Source organism: Heterodontus francisci, chromosome 7 (assembly GCF_036365525.1).
Source record: "Heterodontus francisci isolate sHetFra1 chromosome 7, sHetFra1.hap1, whole genome shotgun sequence".
Lineage (NCBI taxonomy): Eukaryota > Metazoa > Chordata > Chondrichthyes > Heterodontiformes > Heterodontidae > Heterodontus > Heterodontus francisci.
Genome location: NC_090377.1, coordinates 70,436,507 through 70,458,459, shown reverse-complemented (window position 1 = coordinate 70,458,459; position 21,953 = coordinate 70,436,507). Strand labels below are relative to the sequence as shown.

At 44.0% G+C, this 21,953-nt stretch overlaps 1 protein-coding gene across 6 annotated transcripts in view; it reads left to right on the top strand.

Moving 5' to 3' along the window:
- myo3b (myosin IIIB) overlaps positions 1-21,953 on the top strand; it is a 756,411-nt gene that overhangs the window by 216,241 nt on the left and 518,217 nt on the right. For all 6 annotated transcript variants that reach the window (XM_068035378.1, XM_068035376.1, XM_068035375.1 and 3 more), the window contains exons 8-9: positions 127-192; positions 18,145-18,297. In XM_068035378.1, the coding sequence (XP_067891479.1) occupies positions 127-192; positions 18,145-18,297 (219 nt within the window). The remainder of the gene's footprint in view (positions 1-126; positions 193-18,144; positions 18,298-21,953) is intronic.

Genomic DNA, 21,953 nt, shown 5'->3' with positions numbered 1-21,953 from the left:
CTGCACAGTTAGCAGTATGCAGTTCTGTACTCAAACAAGATCAGCAGTTAAATATAAATGAAGGAATGAATCAAATCTTACAAAACAACTTATTATTTGCCTTCTGTGTTTTTTTTTATTTTTCAGAAACCCGCCACCTACTTTGTTACACCCGGAAAAATGGTGTACAGGATTCAACCACTTCATTTCACAGTAAGTAAGGTTTCCTCTGAATTTATTTGATAGATGTCCAGGGTCCAATTCACCTGTCAAAGATAGCACATCTACAGTATTACTTCTTGATATAATAGATGGCCAATCCGATGTCGTCCAATTTATATCATTGCCAAAAGTTAAAGTTACCCGCAAAATCTATTAAATCGACAAAATACTGTATCATGTACATCTTTCTTCGGGATTTATCCCCCAGTGCAGCCATAAATTGTAGTTTAGGAATACAAAAGACACATTGTAATGCAGTACGTTCACTCTGGTGCAACAAATACACTGAAATTTACAAAATGCAACAATAACAACCCTGCAGGTGTTGTGTGAAGATGCCTTCTAAGACCGCAGGGAGAAGCAACACCTGCTAGTTTTGGAGCAGTATATTGCATGTTGAATCAGAGAGCATTGGAACAAAATTGGTTTAACAACTGGCATGTATTTTGTGTATAATTATTGCAGTGAACCTCGTGAATATTGCCCACAGTGTGTTCCTATTTTTGATGAGCTTGGAACATTTGGTGGAGAGAACTAGAAGAGGAATTACAAATAATTGGCTCGAAGTCCCTTTTATTGATGCAGTGTTATAGTGTTTTACTTCTGCTTCAATCAACAGTAGGAAGAACTCCCTAGAGAGAAGATAGAAAAACAGTAACAGAATCAGATAGTTACAAAGTTTACATATTATGGATATGTTCACTTCACCTTAATATATTTTAAATTCAAAATTAAATAGAGCTTCATTTTAAAATTCTTTTGAACCTGGATTACAAAATCGGGCCCTCCAGAATCCTAAAAAGTATGCATGTAGTAAAAAAAAAAAATTTGTACCCATAGTGCCATGAAATGTTGCATGCAACAATAATAATGTTTTAAAAGTCCTATACCTCCCCAATCCAATTTAACCAATTGTAACTGTCAAATCTACGTTAATTTGTAAATTACTTTAATTATGTCAGAGTTTTTGAAAAGTAGATGGGAATATTATTTTAATAAAATTGGAAACAGTTTTTTTCCACCAATGTTTTCCCGTCTGCCTCCTGATACTGGTGACTTCGTGCTGGGTTGCATTTCCATAGTAACTCACGTTATGTGTAAGCACTCATGGTAAGTGACTGCAGGTTATTTGACCATAGGAGGGGGCCATCACAGCAAAGCCTGATCCTGTACTCACCTAATAATTTCGCACATACAATTCTGGAAGGGTGTCAGGATCGCCTGGGAACTATGGACAATTTCCTCTTCCTAACCAAGGTTTTCAGAGACTAATAATAGCCTCATACCACTGCCCTCACCGAGATCAGTTAACTCAGCACAAACTGGTGATTCGACCAGGGCTGCCTTGATCTAAATAGCTCACCAACTCACTGGATAAACTCACTGGCCCATTTCAGGTTTCCTTACTTGTTCTTTAGCAATGTTTTTTAATCATCCTCTTTTCAAGCTTTTTCCCAAGCCACTAATTTATCTTACTGGGCCATTACCAATTTCAAGTCACACATACTTTGAGTAAGAACAAGAATGCCTATTTTAATTGAACCACTTGGGATGGCACTGGATTTCCCCAGTGTCACCAGACGGAAATCAACACCACAAATGCCCCCTCAATTTGAGGAGGGCCGCACTAATAAATCGCACAAGGTCCAATCAAACTGAAAGAAGCTTAAAGTAAAACTAAATCAGGGTACTATCATCATAATCAGTTATACTGTATATGTCTTGCAGTGCCCACTGCTTGTGGCAGGACATTGAGTATACACAGTGCATGGTCCCTTTCATGGGCTACTAGGGCCTGGACAAGACCAGGTGAGAGAAGCCGACAGCCAGATTCACCTTCCTCATTGGTACCACGTATCCTGAACCTCCACTAGCTATTTTGGCCATGCCCACTTCCAGATCCACAAGACAACCCTGCAACTTGCTGCTACTTGTAATGAGTGGACAAAGATCAGATGCATAGGACTAAAATGGAGCCAAAAGCTGAAGAACAGCCCCTTTGAATAGGAAAAAATGGGGCTGCAAATGCTCATTTATTGTAAATATGGAATACACTTACTTCCAGTCCACAGAAATGACACGCACTTGTGTGTCACTAAAGTGGCTCATTTGTTATGTTAGATACTATTGTTTTGTGCAGTACTCTCCACCCCAGTGGTGCAGGGAAGGGTTCCTGAATACAGAGGCTTTCATTGTGGGCTGCAGTCACATGACAAGAACAAAGAAGTGGAGACTGTGCAGGAGTAATCTAGCTAAGAAATCCCTCCGTGCAGAATGGAATAGCATGGAGGGAATTGCCAAGAATTGGCGCAAGTATAATTTGTACTTGATGGTGATTATAATCATTTGTGTCTATATTCAGCAGCTTCGTTGCCACTCTGACGTTTTGACAGTTTTGAAATAGATAATGCTGTTGTGTTGAATACCCAGAGTAAACTTAAGTACCTCATTTTTGTTTTGTGGAAACTAAATGACTTCAGTGCAGCATTAGTAAATTAAAAGTCCTTATTCTGCATGATTATGTAGCAATCAGCCTTCCTTCTACATATGTTATACCTGCTTTTGAGGTTTAGCTTGTAATTTTTGCTCTTAGCTTTATTTAGCTCCAGCTTTCTTGTATTATTGTTTTCTACAAAACAAACTACACTTTGTTCTGGAAGGAAAGCAGGCTTTTTCATCGATTTTTCAATTTTGGAATAAATTAGATTCACTGACCCCACAAAGCCAATGAAGGATTAACAGGCAAGGTCCCTTAATACTTAGTATTTTGTGGCAGCACTGTTCACTTGAGTGGAATCATCGTTTTTTTCTAGACTCAAGAAGTTCAGAAATTTGTCCTTAAGACACCATCAAAAATGTGTTATGTAAGATAGGCAAATAAGAAGTAAAACATTGAGGAATGTGATAGTTGAATCACCTTCCTCTATAAAGAATACTTTCCTCCTGATGCAGATTGTAGTATTTGTGTATCCTGTGTGGTGTTGGGGTACTTACTTGTTGTACTAAGAAATGTCTTTAGCAACATTATCTACCTCTTGAGTGGATTTTTATAGCTTTCCAAATAAATAAAGGTGAACTCTGTAAAATTCCTCAATTTTCAGCTAAATCATCTGTAATTTTGAGTTGATTCTTACTCGCAGTAATATTTAGTAAACCCAGAAACCCAACATAAACTATTTACTGTTTAATTTTTCATAACACCTGTGATCTTTATCCTAATTCTCATAATTGATCCATTTATATGTGGTGTATTTATCAGCATATGGATGTTGACAACTTTGGTTTTACAAATTAAAAGTGCAGTATAAAATGGATACGAACGATTATCCATGTATTGGAACTTTTCATAATGATGCTCAAGTTAAAAATCATGGTAATTTCATTGCCTGATTTCTTCCCAATGGCCCTCATCATTTCAGAACAATTTATAATTCTTTGCCTTTTTAGTGACAGAGGTCAAACACGATTCAAATCTTCCACTTGGCCTACCTCCCAAATCTGCAATGACTCACTTCTTGCCGCTGAAAGTTGGACTAAGATAAATGGTTTAAGGGTGCTGGAGCTGCCAGCTCAATCTTTTGCCAGATTCACTGGCTAACCTTAGTGAGACTGGCAGGTTTGCTCTGGACCTGCCATTGGCTGCATAAGACCCGTGCCTCAGATGCCGGTGACCCTAGCATGCCACTGTGTGTGATATAAAAAACACTTTTAATGATAAAATGTTGTCTGATCTCAGGTCAGACTGATATGTTGATTTAAATTATGAATGGTTTCATTGATTTAGATTAAAAAGATCGTGCCTTGTTACAACACCTTATTATTATGTCTCTGAAACATCTCAAAGAACTTCACATACAACAAATTTCGTTGTCCTTTACTGCTGTTGTGTTGGTAAAAACAGCAGACATTTTATGCATATCATGGACTCACAAACAGCAATGAGGTAGATTATCGGTAATCTGTTTTTGATGGTATCAGTTGAGAGAACAGTGTTGGCCAGTGTACAAAAAGTAAGGTTTTCCTGCCACAAAAAGCTAGTTTGCTTCGTTGTGAAGTCATTGTACTAAATAGGGTGCTAATCTTTATACCCAAATTATCTTGACATGCTTCCACTTATTTATGAGCTGTTACCTATTTCAGTTGGGCTTATGCATAAAGTATTTACAAATGACTTCTTACTCATTGTTCTTCTGTATTGTTGTACAAGACCAAGTGCAGTACTTAAGTCAAGTAGAGAAAGAGGGGTGAAGGTTGCAAAGTCGTTTGGGGGAAATGTGGGGATTAGAATTCTCAATATGGTTTTCTGGTAAAACTGTTGATGCATTGCACTCATTTAATGAGAGAAAAAATTGGGAAAATATCTGAAGTAAAAATGTGCTTGGCATGGAGAAATGGGGCACTGTTGGCAGTCAAAACGTACTCAACAGTAGTGAGGGGTTTTGACAGAACAATGAATTTACTCATAGAGGATAGAAATGGAGTACCAGCAGCCGAATTAAGCTACTATGAGTGCTTGGGGTAGGGGGAGGGATTTGATGGGGGATCATGCTGCATAAGGGTGGTGAGACTGTTAGAATGGTTACTGAATGAATGAGGGTGCGTTCGGGTCCACTCTATACTTATTCAGTGTAGGGACTGGCTGTAGGACATTCGTCAACAGGGGGAGGCTATGGCAATAACCAAAATTAATTTGTGGGGGGAGCAAACTGATATTACTATTGGGAATGTGGATTAAGGAGACACAACAAACTTCTATTATTAACAGGTATGTGGGTTATGGGAACACAATCAACTTGCCAAGCTGGGGCAGGGTGAAAGGTTGGGTTTCGGGGCCTCTAACACCAAGGGCTGGATTTTCGTGTTGTGGGTGGGAAATAGAAGTCATTTTCAGGTTCCGCACCTGCTCCCAGGGAGAAATAGAAATGAGTCCTGAGTTTCATGGGACAATCCCTTAACTGATGAGATGGGCTTGATTAGTGGCCACGGGAGCGGGAATGGAAGCGGGCCAACTGAGGTGCGGGCCTGACTTAAACTCACCACGGTAGCTATTACTGTGACTGCCATTTCAGTGGTGAAATGGCAGGGCAGCCCCTTGTTTTTTGGATGCTGACTTCAAGGTTATGCTGGAGGCCATGAGGGAGTTCAGGGAGGTCCTCCTCCCAAAGGATGGCAGAAGGAAGCCATCCACACAGACCAAACAGGCCTAGGTAGAAATCACTGCCACTTTGAGCAGCAGAAAAATTCTGAGGAGGAGCTGAATCCACTGCAGGAAAAGGTTCAATGACCTCACCCTCTGGCAAGGTATGTGCAACCCCCAACCTTCAGGACAGGCCTCTGGCTATTCACCCTTCAGCAGGCACACCTGCTGAGGAGCTTCAGGGCACATGCTGCTCCTGAACATGGGAAGGGGTGTGTGCCCAGGCTACTTACCAAACCCTCAGAATGGTTCTGAGCCATAGTGCTGCTGATGACCTGCCAGCGCTGAAACATGCACCCTCCAATGAATTGGAGTGGATGCCATTGACCGTAGAGGCTCTCTTTTGTCCTTGCAGGAAAAACGGGCACATAATGCCTGAGAGGTGGCCCTTTTAGGTGGATGTGTATACTTCCTGCATATCATCACAACAATAGAGGAGTGGGCGCTGGAATTAGTCAGGATCGCTGACCAGGAGGAAGTCAGCCTGGTGAAATGGGCTTTTGTAGTGGAGATGGTGATTACAAAGGGCAATACGCTAATTAAGGGGGTCCATTGCACTCTGGCCCTGTTCGACAGCATTCCAAATGCTGAGTTGCATTGGGAAGCCTTAGCACTGCAGAGGCCTCTGCTCTCCAAGGCTAGCTTACATGGCCTCCTCTTGTGTCTCCCACAGGTGCAGTTGTCCATGACTTTCTCCATCTCCATCAGCTGCCCCAGATGACCACGAAGGAACCGAAGAAGCACCACCACACCTTACAAGCGCACTGTCCACCAGTGCAGATATTCTTACATCGGTGGGTCCTTGCGCACATTTAGATAGGGTGGCACTGGGTGATGATCACAGCACTAGTGTGCAGGAGGAAGTGCCAGAGACAGAGGCAGCTGTGGGCAATTTTCCTCGGAGCAGGGAAGACAGACATAGCCATGCTCAGCTGGGCACAGAAGCAGGACCTCAGGAGTCACAGGAAAGGAGGCTGTATCTAGACCAGCAGCAACAGATGTGCTCCCAAATGTCAGAGTTCCCTGAGGAAGTGTGGGGTCATGGGCAAAAAATGGAAGAGTCCATTCAGCTCGTGTGTGCCACAATAGCTCAGGGCTATGAGCGCATGAGCTCCTTCTTTGAGAGAGTGGCCAACCTTCTGCGGCACAGTGGCGCAGTGGTTAGCACCGCAGCCTCACAGCACCAGCGACCTGGGTTCAATTCTGGGTACTGCCTGTGTGGAGTTTGCACATTCTCCCTGTGTCTGCGTGGGTTTTCTCCGGGTGCTCCCGGTTTCCTCCCACAAGCCAAAAGACTTGCAGGTTGGTAGGTAAATTGGCCATTATAAATTGTCCCTAGTATAGGTAGGTGATAGGGAAATATAGGGACAGGTGGGGATGTGGTAGGAATATGGGATTAGTGTAGGATTAGTATAAATGGGTGGTTGATGTTCGGCACAGACTCGGTGGGCCGAAGGGCCTGTTTCAGTGCTGTATCTCTAAACTAAACTAAACTGCTCGAGGGTCATATGCGGCATTCACAGGATGCATGTCACACTGTGTAGCCTGGACTGGTCAATGGTGCTGGTGGCGCAGAGATATTTGGAGGATATGCCAGTTGTGCCCCAGTTGGTGCTCCTTTCCAGCTATCCAGAGTGCCACCCAAGGGCTTCACAAGGAATTTCACTGAGGAGGATCAGGGGGCCACCCCTCAGGGCTTCTTCATCATCCTCAGCCTCCTTGGCTACTCTGACAGTGAGAACATCTGTGCAGCAGGGCCAACTGACAGAGGCTGCCCTGCAATGATGCAAGTGCAGCAGCCTCTGGAGATGCCCCCAAGGGGTCCTCCACAATGAGAACAACACCCCCATGCATCTCAGCTGCAAGCCAAGACAAGTGAACAGGCTGCCTCCGCCTCCTCCAAAGCCATAAGGGGAGCACAGCACAGAAGTGGCCTAGCATGGAGGCCATTGCGTCACGCCGAGCACTGAGTGGGTCACTGGGGTGTCACCTTGCTGTAACTGTGCAATGTTTTCCTTTCTGAGCACTATGTTAATAATGACACTTGAAGGCAAATGTCTGAGACTCCTTTTATTGATGATGGGACAAGAAAAAAGGCATGAGATGGTGAAGAGGTTTAATGGTTCCTCAACTGTGATGGCAAAAGTCTCTGGGCGGACAGATGTGCTTCCTTCCTTGATGGTAAGAGTTTAGAGTTGCAGGCTGCATCTTCAATGGATGTGTTAATACCGGCACCTCAGAGTGAGTTCTATGCCATGCCCTTCATTGTGGGACAGAGGGGCTCATTTGAAATGTTCCTGAATCAGAAGATCCCTGACATACATGGCATCCCAATGAGATTTGGCACCCTGCGCTGTGCACGGCACCTTCATGTGCAGCCAGAACATCACCGTGTTCTGCATCCTCCCCCTCAAACTCCTCTTCCTCCTGCTTTCCCACCTCCTGCTCCTTCTCTTCCTCCAATGAGCTATCTCCTTCCAGTGCCTTGCAGTCCTCAAGGTCCACACCTCTCTGGGGAGCCATGTTATGGAGAGCGCAGCAGACCACCACAATGAGCGAGACCCTTGCAAATATGTATTGCAGGGTGCCACCCAACCTGTCCAGGCACTACTGCATCTTCAGAAACTGCATGCCCTACTCAATGGTTTTCCTAGTGAGCAGGAGGCTTTGGTTGTATCACTTCTGTGCCTCTATTTCAGGCTATTGTAGAGGGGTGAGTAGCCATCTTTTCAAGGGATATACCTTGACCCTAGGATCCATCCATGACTTGGTTGGAGTTGGGGTAAAGAGCTGCAGCAGCCTGGATTGGCAGAGGATGAAGGAGTCATGGCAGCTACCAGGAAAGTGAATGCACACATGGAGGAAGCTCTTGTTGTGGTCGCAGACCAGCTGAATGTTGAGGGAGTGGAAGCCCTTCTTATTTGTAAATCTCACTGAGCGAGTCATTGGGTGCCTTGATGGCCACATGGGTGCAATAGATGATGCTCTCCACCTGGGGGGATCCAGTGATGATGGTGAAACCCACTGCTGTCTGGGCCTGCGAGGCCTCATCTGTCGTGAACAGAATGTACTGTCCAGCCCTGGCAACTAGGGCATCAGTGACCTGCGGGATACAGTGGTGTGTAGCTGTTCGCAAGATGCTACCAAGGTCTGCAGCTGATGCTTGGAAGGAGTCAGAAGTGAAGAAGTGCAAGGCCACAGTAACTTTGACGGCTACTAGCAGGGCATGGCGACCAGTGTTTCGAGGTGCGAGGTCTTTGGCGATAAGAGCACAGATGTCTGTGACCATCTGCCTGGAGAGTTGCAGTCTCCTGCTGCACAGATTCTCAGTCATTTCCAGGTAGCTCCGTCTTTGCTGGTAGATCCTATGCTGAGGGCATTGCCTCCATTTCCTTTCTGTCCTTCATCCCTCTCCCCTGCCCTTATGATGCCTGAGGTTGTGCCTTTCATGCAGAGAATGTTGCTCTTTATCGCCACTGGGCCCAAAATCTGAGAATTGTGCTCCCATTGCAAGCTGCAGCCTTCCTGTGGTCAGCTGGCCATCCAGTTGGCCTTGGCAGCTTTGCCCCCTGTTCTTATGCCCCTGTGATGCTAGGAGGGTGATGACCTCCTAGACTGCCTGAGCGCTTACTGCCCACTCACCCCATCACCTGCGCAGTGCCAAGTCATCTGTTGATCAATGGATGAATCCTTCTTTGAGCTGTCCACCCTGTTATGGGGCTGTGGTAATTCCCTGGGGCGGCCATGACTGGCTGTCCGTCTTCACTGGTAGATCCTAAGCTGAAGGTATGGCATACCCTCCCTTCAGCTGGTCTGCTGCAGACAGCACGTGCAGCCCATGTGCCCCTGCAAAAATCTTTACCCCCCCCCCCCCCCCATTAACGAGCTGTTAATGAGCTCTTCAACCACCTTAATTGGCCTTAATCAGAGATCAAGCAGGATCGCGATACCGCTCTGTGCCTCGAACTGGTGAATATAGCTGGCGCTGGGATCAAGGTGGGGAAACAGACACGCTGGGCAGCAGCAGTATTTTTGTGCTCTGTCCACCTCCATTCCTGCCTTAGGCAGGACGCAAAAATTCAGCCCCAAGTGTGCTTTCAAAGTTTTGTGAACGAAGCAAACATAGCAATTTTATTGCTGAAAGAAATATGAAAATTCCCCTAGTGAGGGGGCGTTGCTAAGTGCCTATGACTGCTGGCTGCCATTGATGTCAAGTATAAGCAGCTACTGGTGATAACACTTAGCTGACTGCTTTTGTTCTTTCCTTTCTTTTCTTCCTTCCTTTCCTCCTTTTTCTTCCCTGATGTTGCCAATAAGGACTGTAGAGTTTCCAGTTGAAGACTGACTTCAGAACCTGCACATAGGTGTGTAGTTCCTTTTAACATCCTTCCTTTCAGCCAAGTATCCATGACTTCCATGTGACACAAATACCAATCCATGGATAGCCGCCTCCTTAGGCTCTGCTGCAAAGGTGGCCCATCTCCACCCAGCCCCTACTCCTCCAGCTCTGAATCAGCTGCCACCATATTCTTATGGACACTACATCCCCTCAGGTGAAAGTATATGATTCAATGCTTGGGAGTTTAAAAAAAAAGTGATGCAGTTTTTTTTGACAGAGGATCATGGGGCAGGCTATTTGTCCATTTCTCCACATTAACTTCCTCTCCCTGTTCATCATTCTGCTCCTTTGCCTCATAATTGAAGAGGAAGGAGTTATGTCTCTCCTCATCCTCATCTCTCCCTGTCCATTGCTGTGGTGGATCATCAGGAAAGGAGGGCAGAAGCTAAGATAGGGTGTGCATTATCCTCTTGAATTTGAGAAAGAGAAGGAGGCAGATGGTATTTGCTGTGTGTTGCTTCATGGGAGGTTTGTGGCAATAGTTGTAGGTTTGCACCCATTGATCTGGTGCCAATGTATGCTCTTTATCTCACCATCTACCATGGCAGAGCAAAGTGTCTCCCCGTCAGCTGCAAGGCCTGCTCTTCAGGCCAGCTTGATATTAAGGATACCCTTTCCAGTGCACAAGAGTCACCTGCAACAGATGGATGAATTAGGTGAAGAGTGACAATTGAGGATTGTCTCCTAGTTGCATCAGACAGCTTGTGCATGCGTAAGTGCTGTTAAGGGGCTACACATACTATAAAACCTTGTTTCCTGTGCATTCTAACCAGAGTGCAGTGTGAAGTGTTAGTGGTACGGCCCTTAATTTTAGAGGGTGAATAGTGAACTGCTGCTCAAAGAAGGGAAGAGAGAATAGCCAGTGTGTCAATTTATCCACCCTAGTCAGGTCATTGAACCTCCAGTAGCATTGGACTGCAATTCTGGGGGTGAGAACTTTGGTATTCAACATAACTGCCACCTCTGTCCATCTGGTATGAGAATCAGTTTTGGGTTTTTCCCCCAAACAGATCTAGTAGTCTGCCTGCCTTCTGTTTGTGTCCTTGAGGGTTTAGAGGTCAGTGTTGGTGCAATTGTGAAGTCTTTTGTTTATCCTTGACGCACTTTTGACCCTTTTCCAGCTGTGCATCAGATAATCCAGTAGCAAACCTTATTGAAAAGTACAGATGGGCTATGGTGAACTCTGTGACACTAATATTTTCCTACTTAAGTGTTGTATTTCCAATCTGTTGCTGCAATCTTCAGACAGACTTGGCTTTTTAAAGGCTGCAATCTAATTTCCAACCAACCCCAGCACATGACTCCCATTTTATATTACCATGACAACAGTAGCAACAACACCTTACATTTACATAGTGCCTTTAACGTAGCAAAACATCCCAAGACACTTCACTGAGCCATGTAAGGAGAAATTACAACAAATGACCAAAAGCTTGGTCATAGAGGTCTTAAAAGAGGAGAGAGAGGTAGAGAGGGGGAAAGATTTTAGGTAGGGATTCCAGAGTTGCGGGCCTAGAGAACTGAAAGAATATGTAATTAATTTCAGGGAAGTGCAAGAGACCAGAATAAAAAGAGTGCAGAGATCTTGGAGGGTTGTAGGACTAGAAGAGGTTTCAGAGAAAATAGGGAGTGGCAAGGCCATGGAGGGATTTGAAAATATGGATGAAAATTTTAAAATCAAAGCTTTTCTGGATTGGGGGCCAATGTAATTCAGTGAGCACAGGGGTGATGGGTGAACGGGACATGGTGTAAGGATGTGGGCAACAGAGTTTAGTTTAGAGATACAGCACTGAAACAGGCCCTTCGGCCCACCGAGTCTGTGCCGACCATCAACCACCCATTTATACTAATCCTACACTCCTACCACATCCCCACCTGTCCCTATATTTCCCTACCACCTACCTATACTAGGGGCAATTTATAATGGCCAATTTACCTACCAACCTGCAAGTGGGAGGAAACCGGAGCACCCAGAGAAAACCCACGCAGACACAGGGAGAACTTGCAAACTCCACACAGGCAGTACCCAGAATTGAACCCGGGTCGCTGGAGCTGTGAGGCTGCGGTGCTAGCCACTGTGCCGCCCATATCCAGTTTTGGATGAGCTAAAGTTTATGTAAGCTGGAAGATGGGAGGTTGACCAGGAGAGCATTGGAATTCTTGGGGGCAAAATTCGATAGTGCCCAAAAATGGGGATGGGGATCATGATGTGTGGTTAACGTGCCCGTTACTTGTGATGCAGGTCGCTTGCAAACTTCGTGCTGCATGCTCATTTAAATGATAGTGACATACAGCCCATTGCTAAATGTGCTGTTGAGTGGCACGCCTCAGCAGGGTCCTCAAAATCATGCTAGCTTGCATGACTTAAAACCAGCCTGCAGCCCTTAAAGGGGGTGCATTCTGTTTGGGGCTGGTATTAGAAGTGGCTGGGGAAGAGTCTGACCTGCAAGAAGAGTGACTAATGGTGCAACAGGGCAGAGAGCATGCTGCAACATTCTCAGATGCTGCACTGGAAGCCTTGGTGCCGGAGGTAGACAGGAGGAGAGATGTCCTTTATCTGCAGAGGGCCAGGAGACCCTCCAGGCAGACATTGCGAAGGCAGTGGGAACAAATGGACATCTCAGTCAATGTCAGCAATGTAGCCCCAAGGACCAGGATGTAGTGCCACAAGAAGTTTACCAGACTGATTACTGGGATGGCGGGACTGACTTATGAGGAGAGATTGAGTCGGTTAGGATTATATTCGCTGGAGTTCAGAAGAGTGAGGGGGGATCTCATAGAAACCTATAAAATTCTAACAGGACTTGACAGGGTAGATGCAGGAAGGATGTTCCCAATGGTGGGGGAGTCCAGAACCAGGGGTCATAGTCTAAGGATACGGGGTAAACCTTTCAGGATTGAGATGAGGAGAAATTTCTTCACCCAGAGAGTGGTGAGCCTGTGGAATTCGCTACCACAGAAAGCAGTTGAGGCCAGAACATTGTGTTTTCAAGAAGGAGTCTTGGGTCTAAAGGGACCAAAGGGGATGGGACGAAAGCAGGAACAGGTTACTGAGTTGGATGGTCAGCCATGATCATAATGAGTGGCGGAGCAGGCTCGAAGGGCCGAATGGCCTACTCCTCCTATTTTCTATTTTTCTATGTTTCCATGTCTGTGTGCTGCAGTGGAAGCTCGGACTGAAGTCATGCAAGCTCGGACTGCTGCCATCATGGCTGCAGATAGCAATGTTCAAAGGGGCTTGCAGGGTGTCACAGTGGTCCAGCAATTGATTCTCAAACAGAGGTGCTGTCCAGTGAGACTGGCAGTGGCACCATGGAATGCGAACCTATTGTCCTCTTCCAGCACGACAGCAGTGCCACTCTGACTTGCTGTTGCCTGTATAGTTGATATGTTTATGCAGTGTTGCTGGATATATTATATATATCTGATTTATCTCAAAGCAGTGCAGACATCACACTTGTATTAAATCACCAACTGGTTTATTTACAGCACTTTAAACTATCTCAGTTTTTACAAGATCTCAGTACAATATCTTCTTCAGAACTGTCTGTTTTTCTCTGTAGAACATTCTAGTCTGTCTTTTAGTTTCAGTTTCAACTCTTCAGCTCCAACTATTGACTTAAGCAATCAAGCACAGTGAACACAGATCAGTGGACAGACTAATACAATCAAACCCAGATCAATCAAGCACTACAGTTGACTCCTCCCTTCCTCCTCCTCCACTTCCTCAAATGTTCACCATATAGGTGGAGGCAAGGGCTGTGCCCTCATGTTAAGGATGTGCAACATGCAGCAGACTATGACAAATCTTAAGAACATAAGAAATAGGAGCAGGAGTAGACCTTTTGGCCCCTCAAGCTTGCTCTGCCATTCAATACGATCATGGCTGATCATCTACCTCAACTCCACTTTCCTGCCCACTCCGCATATCCCTTGATTTCCTGAGAGATAAAAAATCTATCTTGACATGTGCTAGTACTGCCAGGCTCCTCCAGAGTGGTCCATGCAACAGAAGCATTAAGTACCCCTGTAGTCTGCTCAATCATGTTTCGTGTGGCAGCACAGTTTTTGTTATATGTTCATGAGTTGTGCACTGGAATCATGAGACAGATGGTCAGCGGATAGCCCTTGTTACCCAGTAGCCAACCTCTGGTTTGTCGTGGTAGCTCAAATGCTGATAACTACAGCAGACTGCTGCAGAATGAAGCTATCGTGACTGCTGACAGGATACCGAGCATTGAACTGCGTGTTGTGCAGAGTATGGTCGCACCCCAGCTGGATATTGAGGGAGTGGAATTCTTGCTGGGGGAGGGGGTTGTGGTACATCTCGGAATTGACATGCAATACTTGCAAAGTGACGTGTGTGCTGTCAATGGCACCCTCCACTATGGAGAAGCCTGCATTCCTGCGAAGCCATGTGCTCACTCCAGCTGCTTCTCTCTGGCAAGCAAGAATGAAATGTATTCAGCTCTATTTGCATTAAGAGCCTCAGCGACCTCCCTTATGCAACAGTGGATGGTGAACTGGTAGATATTGCAAATATTCTGCCTGGAAGGAGCCAGATGCATAATTGTTCATGGTCACGGTCACTTCCACAGCCATTGGCAATGCCATCTTCATCTTGCTCTGAGGCGCAGTTCTGGCTGCAACAGGTTACAGATTTCAGTGGCCACTTTCTTAGAGTTTTTTTTAATTCATTCATAGGATGTGGGCATCGCTGGCTAGGCCAGTATTTATTACCCATCCCTAATTGCCCTTGAGAAGGTGGTAGTGAGCTGCATTCTTGAACCGCTGCAGTCCATGTGAGGTAAGGGCACCCACTGTGCTGTTAGGAAGGGAGTTCCAGGATTTTGACCCAGCGACAGTGAAGGAACAGCGATATAGTTCCAAGTCAGGATGGTGTGTGACTTGGAGGGGAACTTGCAGGTGGTGGTGTTCCCATGCATTTGCTGCCCTTGTCCTTCTAGTTGGTGAAGCGGAGACCTCTAACATACTATTCCGCACTGAGGCTGAGGTAGAAGTATTGCTCCGTGAAGACCCAGGGTAGGTATGGCACTTGTTGAGGAACTGTCTTCCACCTCCTCCTCCCTCTTCAAGCAACTTGCCCTCTCCTTTATGTCACCTCTGCTCACTCTTCCTGTCATGATTCAGTCCAAGATGGATACAAACTATTGCACCCGTGTCTGGGAACAAGTGATCTGAGCAGAACCCTTGAAGTCAGGACCATTCTTTCAGCACATACCACACCACTCCCTGTAGACTTCAAGTTTAAACAACTCTCAGAGAGTCAGCATGGACATGACAGGCCGGATGGCCTCCTGTGCTGTAACCATTTAATGATGCTATGATTGAACTCTGGAAACCACCAAACACTTCCACACTTGCAGCTAGAGCCAGTAGAAATCAATCAGTAATTAATCTGAAAGTAGTTGATGATCCTTTTAAATAAAAGCAAAATACTGCGGTTGCTGGAAATCTGAAATAAAAACAAGAAATGCTGGAATCACTCAGCAGGTCTGGCAGCATCTGTGGAAAGAGAAGCAGAGTCAACGTTTCGGGTCAGTGACCCTTCATCCTTTTAAATAACGCTGGTGGGGGTATCCTACCTGCTGCTGAATGCATGTTCAGCTGTGCGAGGTTAAAAGGGGGTGTTACCCAAAGCTTTGATGCTGAAAATGCAATGCTGGCATCAAATCAGTGTTACATGCTTATTGACGTTGCGATCTGCCTACTCTGCACACTTCCAGTGCGCGCTCCCTGCACACATGCTTACCCCCTCACCATAATGATGTCCTGCATGGGCAGTACCTGAAGTGTGCATGCATGTTTTGGGCAACATTTTGGAACCAAATTGACAGCCGTAACCAAAAATACGGGCACTATGCAACTGAATTTTGCGGCTGTCATGTTGAAAGGTAACAAAGGCATGGATGAGGGTTTCAGCAGATGAGCTGAAATAGTGACGGAGTTGGGCACTGTTGCGGATTTGGAAGTTGGCAGTCTTGGGGATGGAGTGGATATGTGATTCGAAGCTCATCTACAGGTTAAAAACGACACACAGTTTGAATTTTACACAGGCTTTGTGCTGGAGATATAGATATGCAAATGAGTACAGAGCACTGACGACCACAACTCCTGACATGTTGGCACAAATCCGGGGCAGCTCATCGTGTGGAATTTTGAGAATGATATGTTTGTTTTTACTGATGACTTCCTATCTGATCAAAACTCTGAAGTGCTGTCTGAGTTTAGGTAATATGAGCTGCTAATATTTCTAGTTCTGTAACTGCCTAATCTGTATTCTACTTTTGTCTATTCATAGCTGAATATTTTTTCCCTGTGAAAGAAAGGTTTTCCAATGCAGCCATCAGATTTTCAAATAACAAAATGGCAGTTTACATCATTAAGACATAGCAGCACAAACAATGTTATCAGCAACTGCAAGCTGCCTGCAAATTTTCAAGCCACATCCCGCAGAACCATATGTAGGTGTCTGCTCTTGTTCATAGGTAATAAATGCCTTATCCTCAGCTTCCAATTATGGCAGCAAATAGCTGCTCAGTGTGACAAAATGGAAATGGTGTTTAGATGCCTAGTTGCTAGATTGCAGCAAATGGCTGCAACCTATGGTTAATGTACTGACACTAATGAATTCTGAGAATTAATTTTCAGCTAAGAAAGCCTGATGAAGGCTGCCAGAATGTCAAACAAGATAAGAGATTGACTGTCACTGGGGTTTGAGTTTATTTGTTTTCTGCTGGTGGGTGATTGTTCCTGACCTCTCAAATTGGGAGGTGGTGGTGTGAGCTACATCCTAAACTGTCTGGCTGATGTCAGATATGAACAAAACAAATTAATAATTACATACTGCATAATTTAAATCTACAATTGCATTTTATTAAATTGGAGCCCATAAACTTCATTTTTCCATAACAAAAACATAATTTTCAATAAATACTATTAGAATAAAATAATAAAAACAATTTTATGACATTCATTGAATCTGAAATGTAACTGGTAATTTTGAAATGCAGTTAGATAGCAAATTAATATATCTTATTTTTTATGTGCTGCTCATTTTATATAAAGCCATTGCTAAAGATCAGGTCTTTTTTTATTAAATATAATTATTATTCAAAGGTTTATATGACCTTTAAATGTTAGTCATGACAGTCAGTAGCTGGAGGTTGTAAAATAAATTGATTGGAAAAATAAGCAAAATGACTAGTTTCCCTGCTTGGCTGAACTTATTGATATGTATTATCAAATGCATTGGAAAAGGTGGATGAGATAAGTCACCATTTTTTTTCAGCTTTACTGTGGCAAGCTGCAATGTACAATAATGAGCACAAACAGCACCCAGCAAATCATGCTTACATCACTGCCAGGAAAAATGCAGAAATAAATGTGTGAGATAGTGGCAACCAACACGTAAACTGTAGCTGTAGAGACATAGAGGATTATGTGGAATCTCCTTGGAGAATAGGGCTAGAGCGATTGTGAAATTGGGCTAAGCAAAGGAGTAACTAATGATGCTAGCTGCTTATCACTTGCCGGTACAATTGTAGTTCAAGAAATTACATTTTAACTCTCCTTTAATGGTAGGTGAAGCTTATATAACGGTATAAATCAGATCTGTTTTTATATAAAACCGTGCTTATTATGTCTGTGTTTAACTTGCCACCATTTTCTGAAATAGAAAGCTGGAAGCTCATGATACAGTAATTGAGTCAATAGTAAAGCTTGTAGTCCACATGGACATTTTAAATATAGATTCTGTTTTGTAAAAGGGATTTTGAAATGTTTGTGAAAATACTGTGGAATGCCTTTTTCCTATCTTAAACAGGTGTTGAATGAGACCAAAAAAAACACAGGTAAATCAACTATCCAACTTTCAATTAACTTGCTTAGTGTGAAAGCAACATAATATCAAGTTAAGCAACACTAATGTTGCAAACTATTGATCCAAGTTGAAATTTCTAAACTATTAAAATTATTTTGGCTTTTGATATTTTACAGTCCTTGATTCTTAATTTTGGGCTCTTAGATACAATTTCTGTCCATTTTAGTTCATCACTGTACTTTACTAAAATGATAACTCACATTTATTTATTCTTTCCAAAATTCTTGCAGGATTTTGAAATAGTTTAAAATGGGTTTATTGATCATTTAAAAGCACACACATTTTCATTATTAAATACTAAGAATGTGATTAGATTGTGGACAGCTTTGTGTTGTATGTTCTCAGTTTGTGTAAGACATATGATTGTCCCTGCACTGATAACACAGTATTTAAATGACCCGTCCGTTCAATATTTCTATTTGTCATTTTTCCCCCTTTCGCAAGGTGTCTGATTAAGGACTTTGAAAAGCGTCCATCGGTTACCTATTTGTTGGAACACCCATTTATTAAGCAAGCTCATGGGAAAGATGTGACCCTACAACAGCAGCTAGCTAATCTGATCGAAGTACAGCAACAGGAGTGTTCAGCAAAAACTAGGTATGACACAATAATATCAATATAATGGTTTTAACTGAGATATTTTGGAGTTTAAAACTACTAGTAGTAACCGAAAATACTATCTAACTGAATAATTTAATTTCATAATGCAGGTAATACAAGTGTATTGCTAAATAATTCATAAGATTGTGATATAGTTATAACAGAATATAGTCCAAGTCAGTCAGAGAAATGTAACTTAAAAATTTACGAGATGTACAAGTCTGTATATTGTTTGCATTAGTTCTATGTGTCCATTTGTGCAGCCAGTTTTTATTTTACAGGTTGTTTTGCAATACTCGGAAATGGCCAGTGAGTGGCAGAATGTAGCTATTGTTTATAAAGGGTTATTTGGTAAAATGATTTTGCAACACAGTGGTCACAAAAAATTCTGCAGTGCCCATAGTTTTGGTGCTATGGGTGCCATTTTCATACCAAAGTGGCATCTTTGCTGCACGTGCATACTTCCAGTGTGGCCTGTACTGGACGCCATTTTGTTGAGGGCATCTGCACGGCTGTTAGGAATGCGTGCTAGACATATGTAGAGTAGACAGATCATGATGTCAGTTGGCATGTAATGCTGATTTGACTGGAGTGGTGCCATTTTCGACCTTGCTGCTCCAGATAATGCCCTCTCTTAACCTTGCACAGCTGAACATGTATTCAGCAACATGAAAGACGCCCCACCCCCACCACTATTTAAAAGGATCATCAACTAATTTCAGGTTAATTGCTGATTAATTGTGCCTGAGTTTTCTGAAGTGCTATGCGTTTTCTACTGCTGTTGAAAATTGGTGAAGTTGATAGAGTGGTGCTGCATGTGGAGAAGGCCTTGAAAAAAATGTTGCAATTATATAGTGCCTTTCATGACCACTGGACATCCCAAAGCACTCTACAGCCAATGAACTACTTTTGAAGTGTAGTCACTGTTGTTATGTAGGAAACGCAACAGCCAATTTACACACAGCAGGATCCTACAAACAGCAATGAGATAATGATCACATAATCTGTTTTTGTAATGTTGATTGAGGGAAAATATTGGCCAGGATACATGGATAACTCCCCTGTTCTTCAAAATACTGCCGTTGGATCTCTTGTGTCCACCCGCCAGAGCAAATGAGGCCTCAGTTTAATTTTTCATCCAAAGTGCAGCACTCCCTCAGTACTGCACTGGTATTTTTGTGCTCAAGTCCTGGAGTGGGACTTGAACCCAGAACCTTCTGATTGAGAGGTGAGGGTGTTACCAACTGAGCCGCAGCTGGCACTTGATTTTGGCTTCGAGGTTTCTACTCAGACCACTTTCTCCCAGTCATGCGTACTGTAGTTACCATCCCCTCGTGGACTGCAGCTTGAAAGGGATGCATGCTAAACAGCAGAAGCAGCATGTGACAGACAGAGCAAAGAGATCCCACAGCCAACGGATCAGATCAAAGCCCTGGAGCCCTTCCTGATACAGTTGTGAATGGTAGTAAACAATTAAACAACTAACTGGAGGAGGAGATACCACAAACATCCCCATCCTGGATGATTGCGGAGCCCAGCATGTCAGTGCAAAAGACAAGACTGAAGCATTTGCAGCCATGGTCAGCCAGAAGTCACGAGTGGATGATTCATCTCGGCCTCCTCCTGAGGTCCCCAGCATAACAGATGCCAGTCTTCAGCCAACTCACGAAACTCCATGTGGTATCAAGAAACATGTGAAGGCACTGCATACAGAAAAGGCTATGGGCCCCTAAAACATTAGCATCTACCAGACAATATGGAAAATTGTCCAGGCACATCCTGTCGACAAAAAGCAGGACAAATACAATCCGTCCAATTACCGCTACATAGAAACATAGAAACATAGAAAATAGGAGCAGGAGTAGGCCATTCGGCCCTTCGACCCTGCTCTGCTATTCATTATGATCATGGCTGATCATCCAACTCAGTAACCTGTTCCCGCTTTCGTCCCATACCCTTTGATCCCTTTAGACCCAAGAGCTATATCTAACTCCTTCTTGAAAACATACAATGTTTTGGCCTCAACTGCTTTCTGTGGTAGTGAATTCCACAGGCTCACCACTCTCTGGGTGAAGAAATTTCTCCTCATCTCAGTCCTGAAAGGTTTACCCTGTATCCTTAGACTATGACCCCTGGTTCTGGACTCCCCCACCATTGGGAACATCCTTCCTGCATCTACCCTGTCAAGTCCTGTTAGAATTTTATAGGTTTCTATGAGATCCCCCCTCACTCTTCTGAACTCCAGTGAATATAATCCCAACCGACTCAATCACTCCTCATAGGTCTGACAAGCCATCCCAGGCATCAGTTTACTCTCAATCATCAGCAAAGTGATGGAAGGTATCTTTGACAGTGCTACGAAGCGCCACGTATTCAGCAAAAACCTGGTCATCGATGCTCAGTTGGGTTTCTTCAGGGGCTCTCGGCTCTGTTATGAGAAGCTACAAAAAGTGTGAGGTGATGCACTTTGGGATGTCAAACAAGGCAAGGGAATATACAATGGATGGTAGGACCCTAGGGAGTACAGAGGGTCAGAGGGGTGCTTGTCCACAGATCACTGAAGGCAGCAGCACAGGTAGATAAGGTGGTGTGGAAGGCATACGGGATACCTGCCTTTATTAGCCGAGGCATAGAATATAAGAGCAGGGGGGTTATGATGGAGCTGTATAAAACACTGGTTAGGCCACAGTTGGAGTACTGTGTACAGTTCTGGTCACCACACTATAGGAAGGATGTGATTGCAATGGAAAGGGTGCAGAGGAGATTCACCAGGACGTTGCCTGGGCTGGAGCATTTCAGTTATGAAGACCGACTAGATAGACTGGGTGTAGATGTAGTATACTGTATACTGTATACTGTATACTGTATTCGCTGCTCGCAATGTGGTCTGCTCTACATTGGGGTGACAAAACGCAGACTGGGTGACCGCTTTGTGGAACACCTCCGCTCAGTCCGCAAGCGGGACCCTGAGCTTCCGGTTGCTTGCCATTTCAACACTCCCCCCTGCTCTCATGCTCACATCTCTGTCCTGGGATTGCTGCATTGTTCCAGTGAACATCAACGCAAGCTCGAGGAACAGCATCTCATTTACCAATTAGGCACACTACAGCCTGCCGGACTGAACATTGAGTTCAATCATTTCAGAGCATGACAGGCCCCCCATTTTACTTTTATTTTTAGTTATTTTTTCTTTTTTTCTTTTTTACATTTTTTACAACTTTTTTTTCATGTTTATTTCATTTCATCTTAGTTTGTTCAGTTTGCTTACCCACTGTTTTTTTTTCATGTTTGTACTTGCTGCTGTTCAACCTTCAGTCTGTTAACACCCTATTTGTACTAATGCTTTGTCTTTCAACACACTATTAACATATTGTTTGCCTTTGCTGCATGACCTTTTGGTCAGCTATGTGGCCTTGACCAATCTACACCTTCTCCTTTGTTATCTCTTGCTCCACCCCCTCCTCACTTGCTTATAACTTTTGACATTTCTAATATTTGCTAGTTCCGAAGAAGGGTCACTGACCCGAAACGTTAACTTTGCTTCTCTTTCCACAGATGCTGCCAGACCTGCTGAGTGGTTCCAGCATTTCTTGTTTTTATTATAGATAGACTGGGGTTGTTTTCCTTGCAGCGGAGAAGGCTGAAGGGGGACC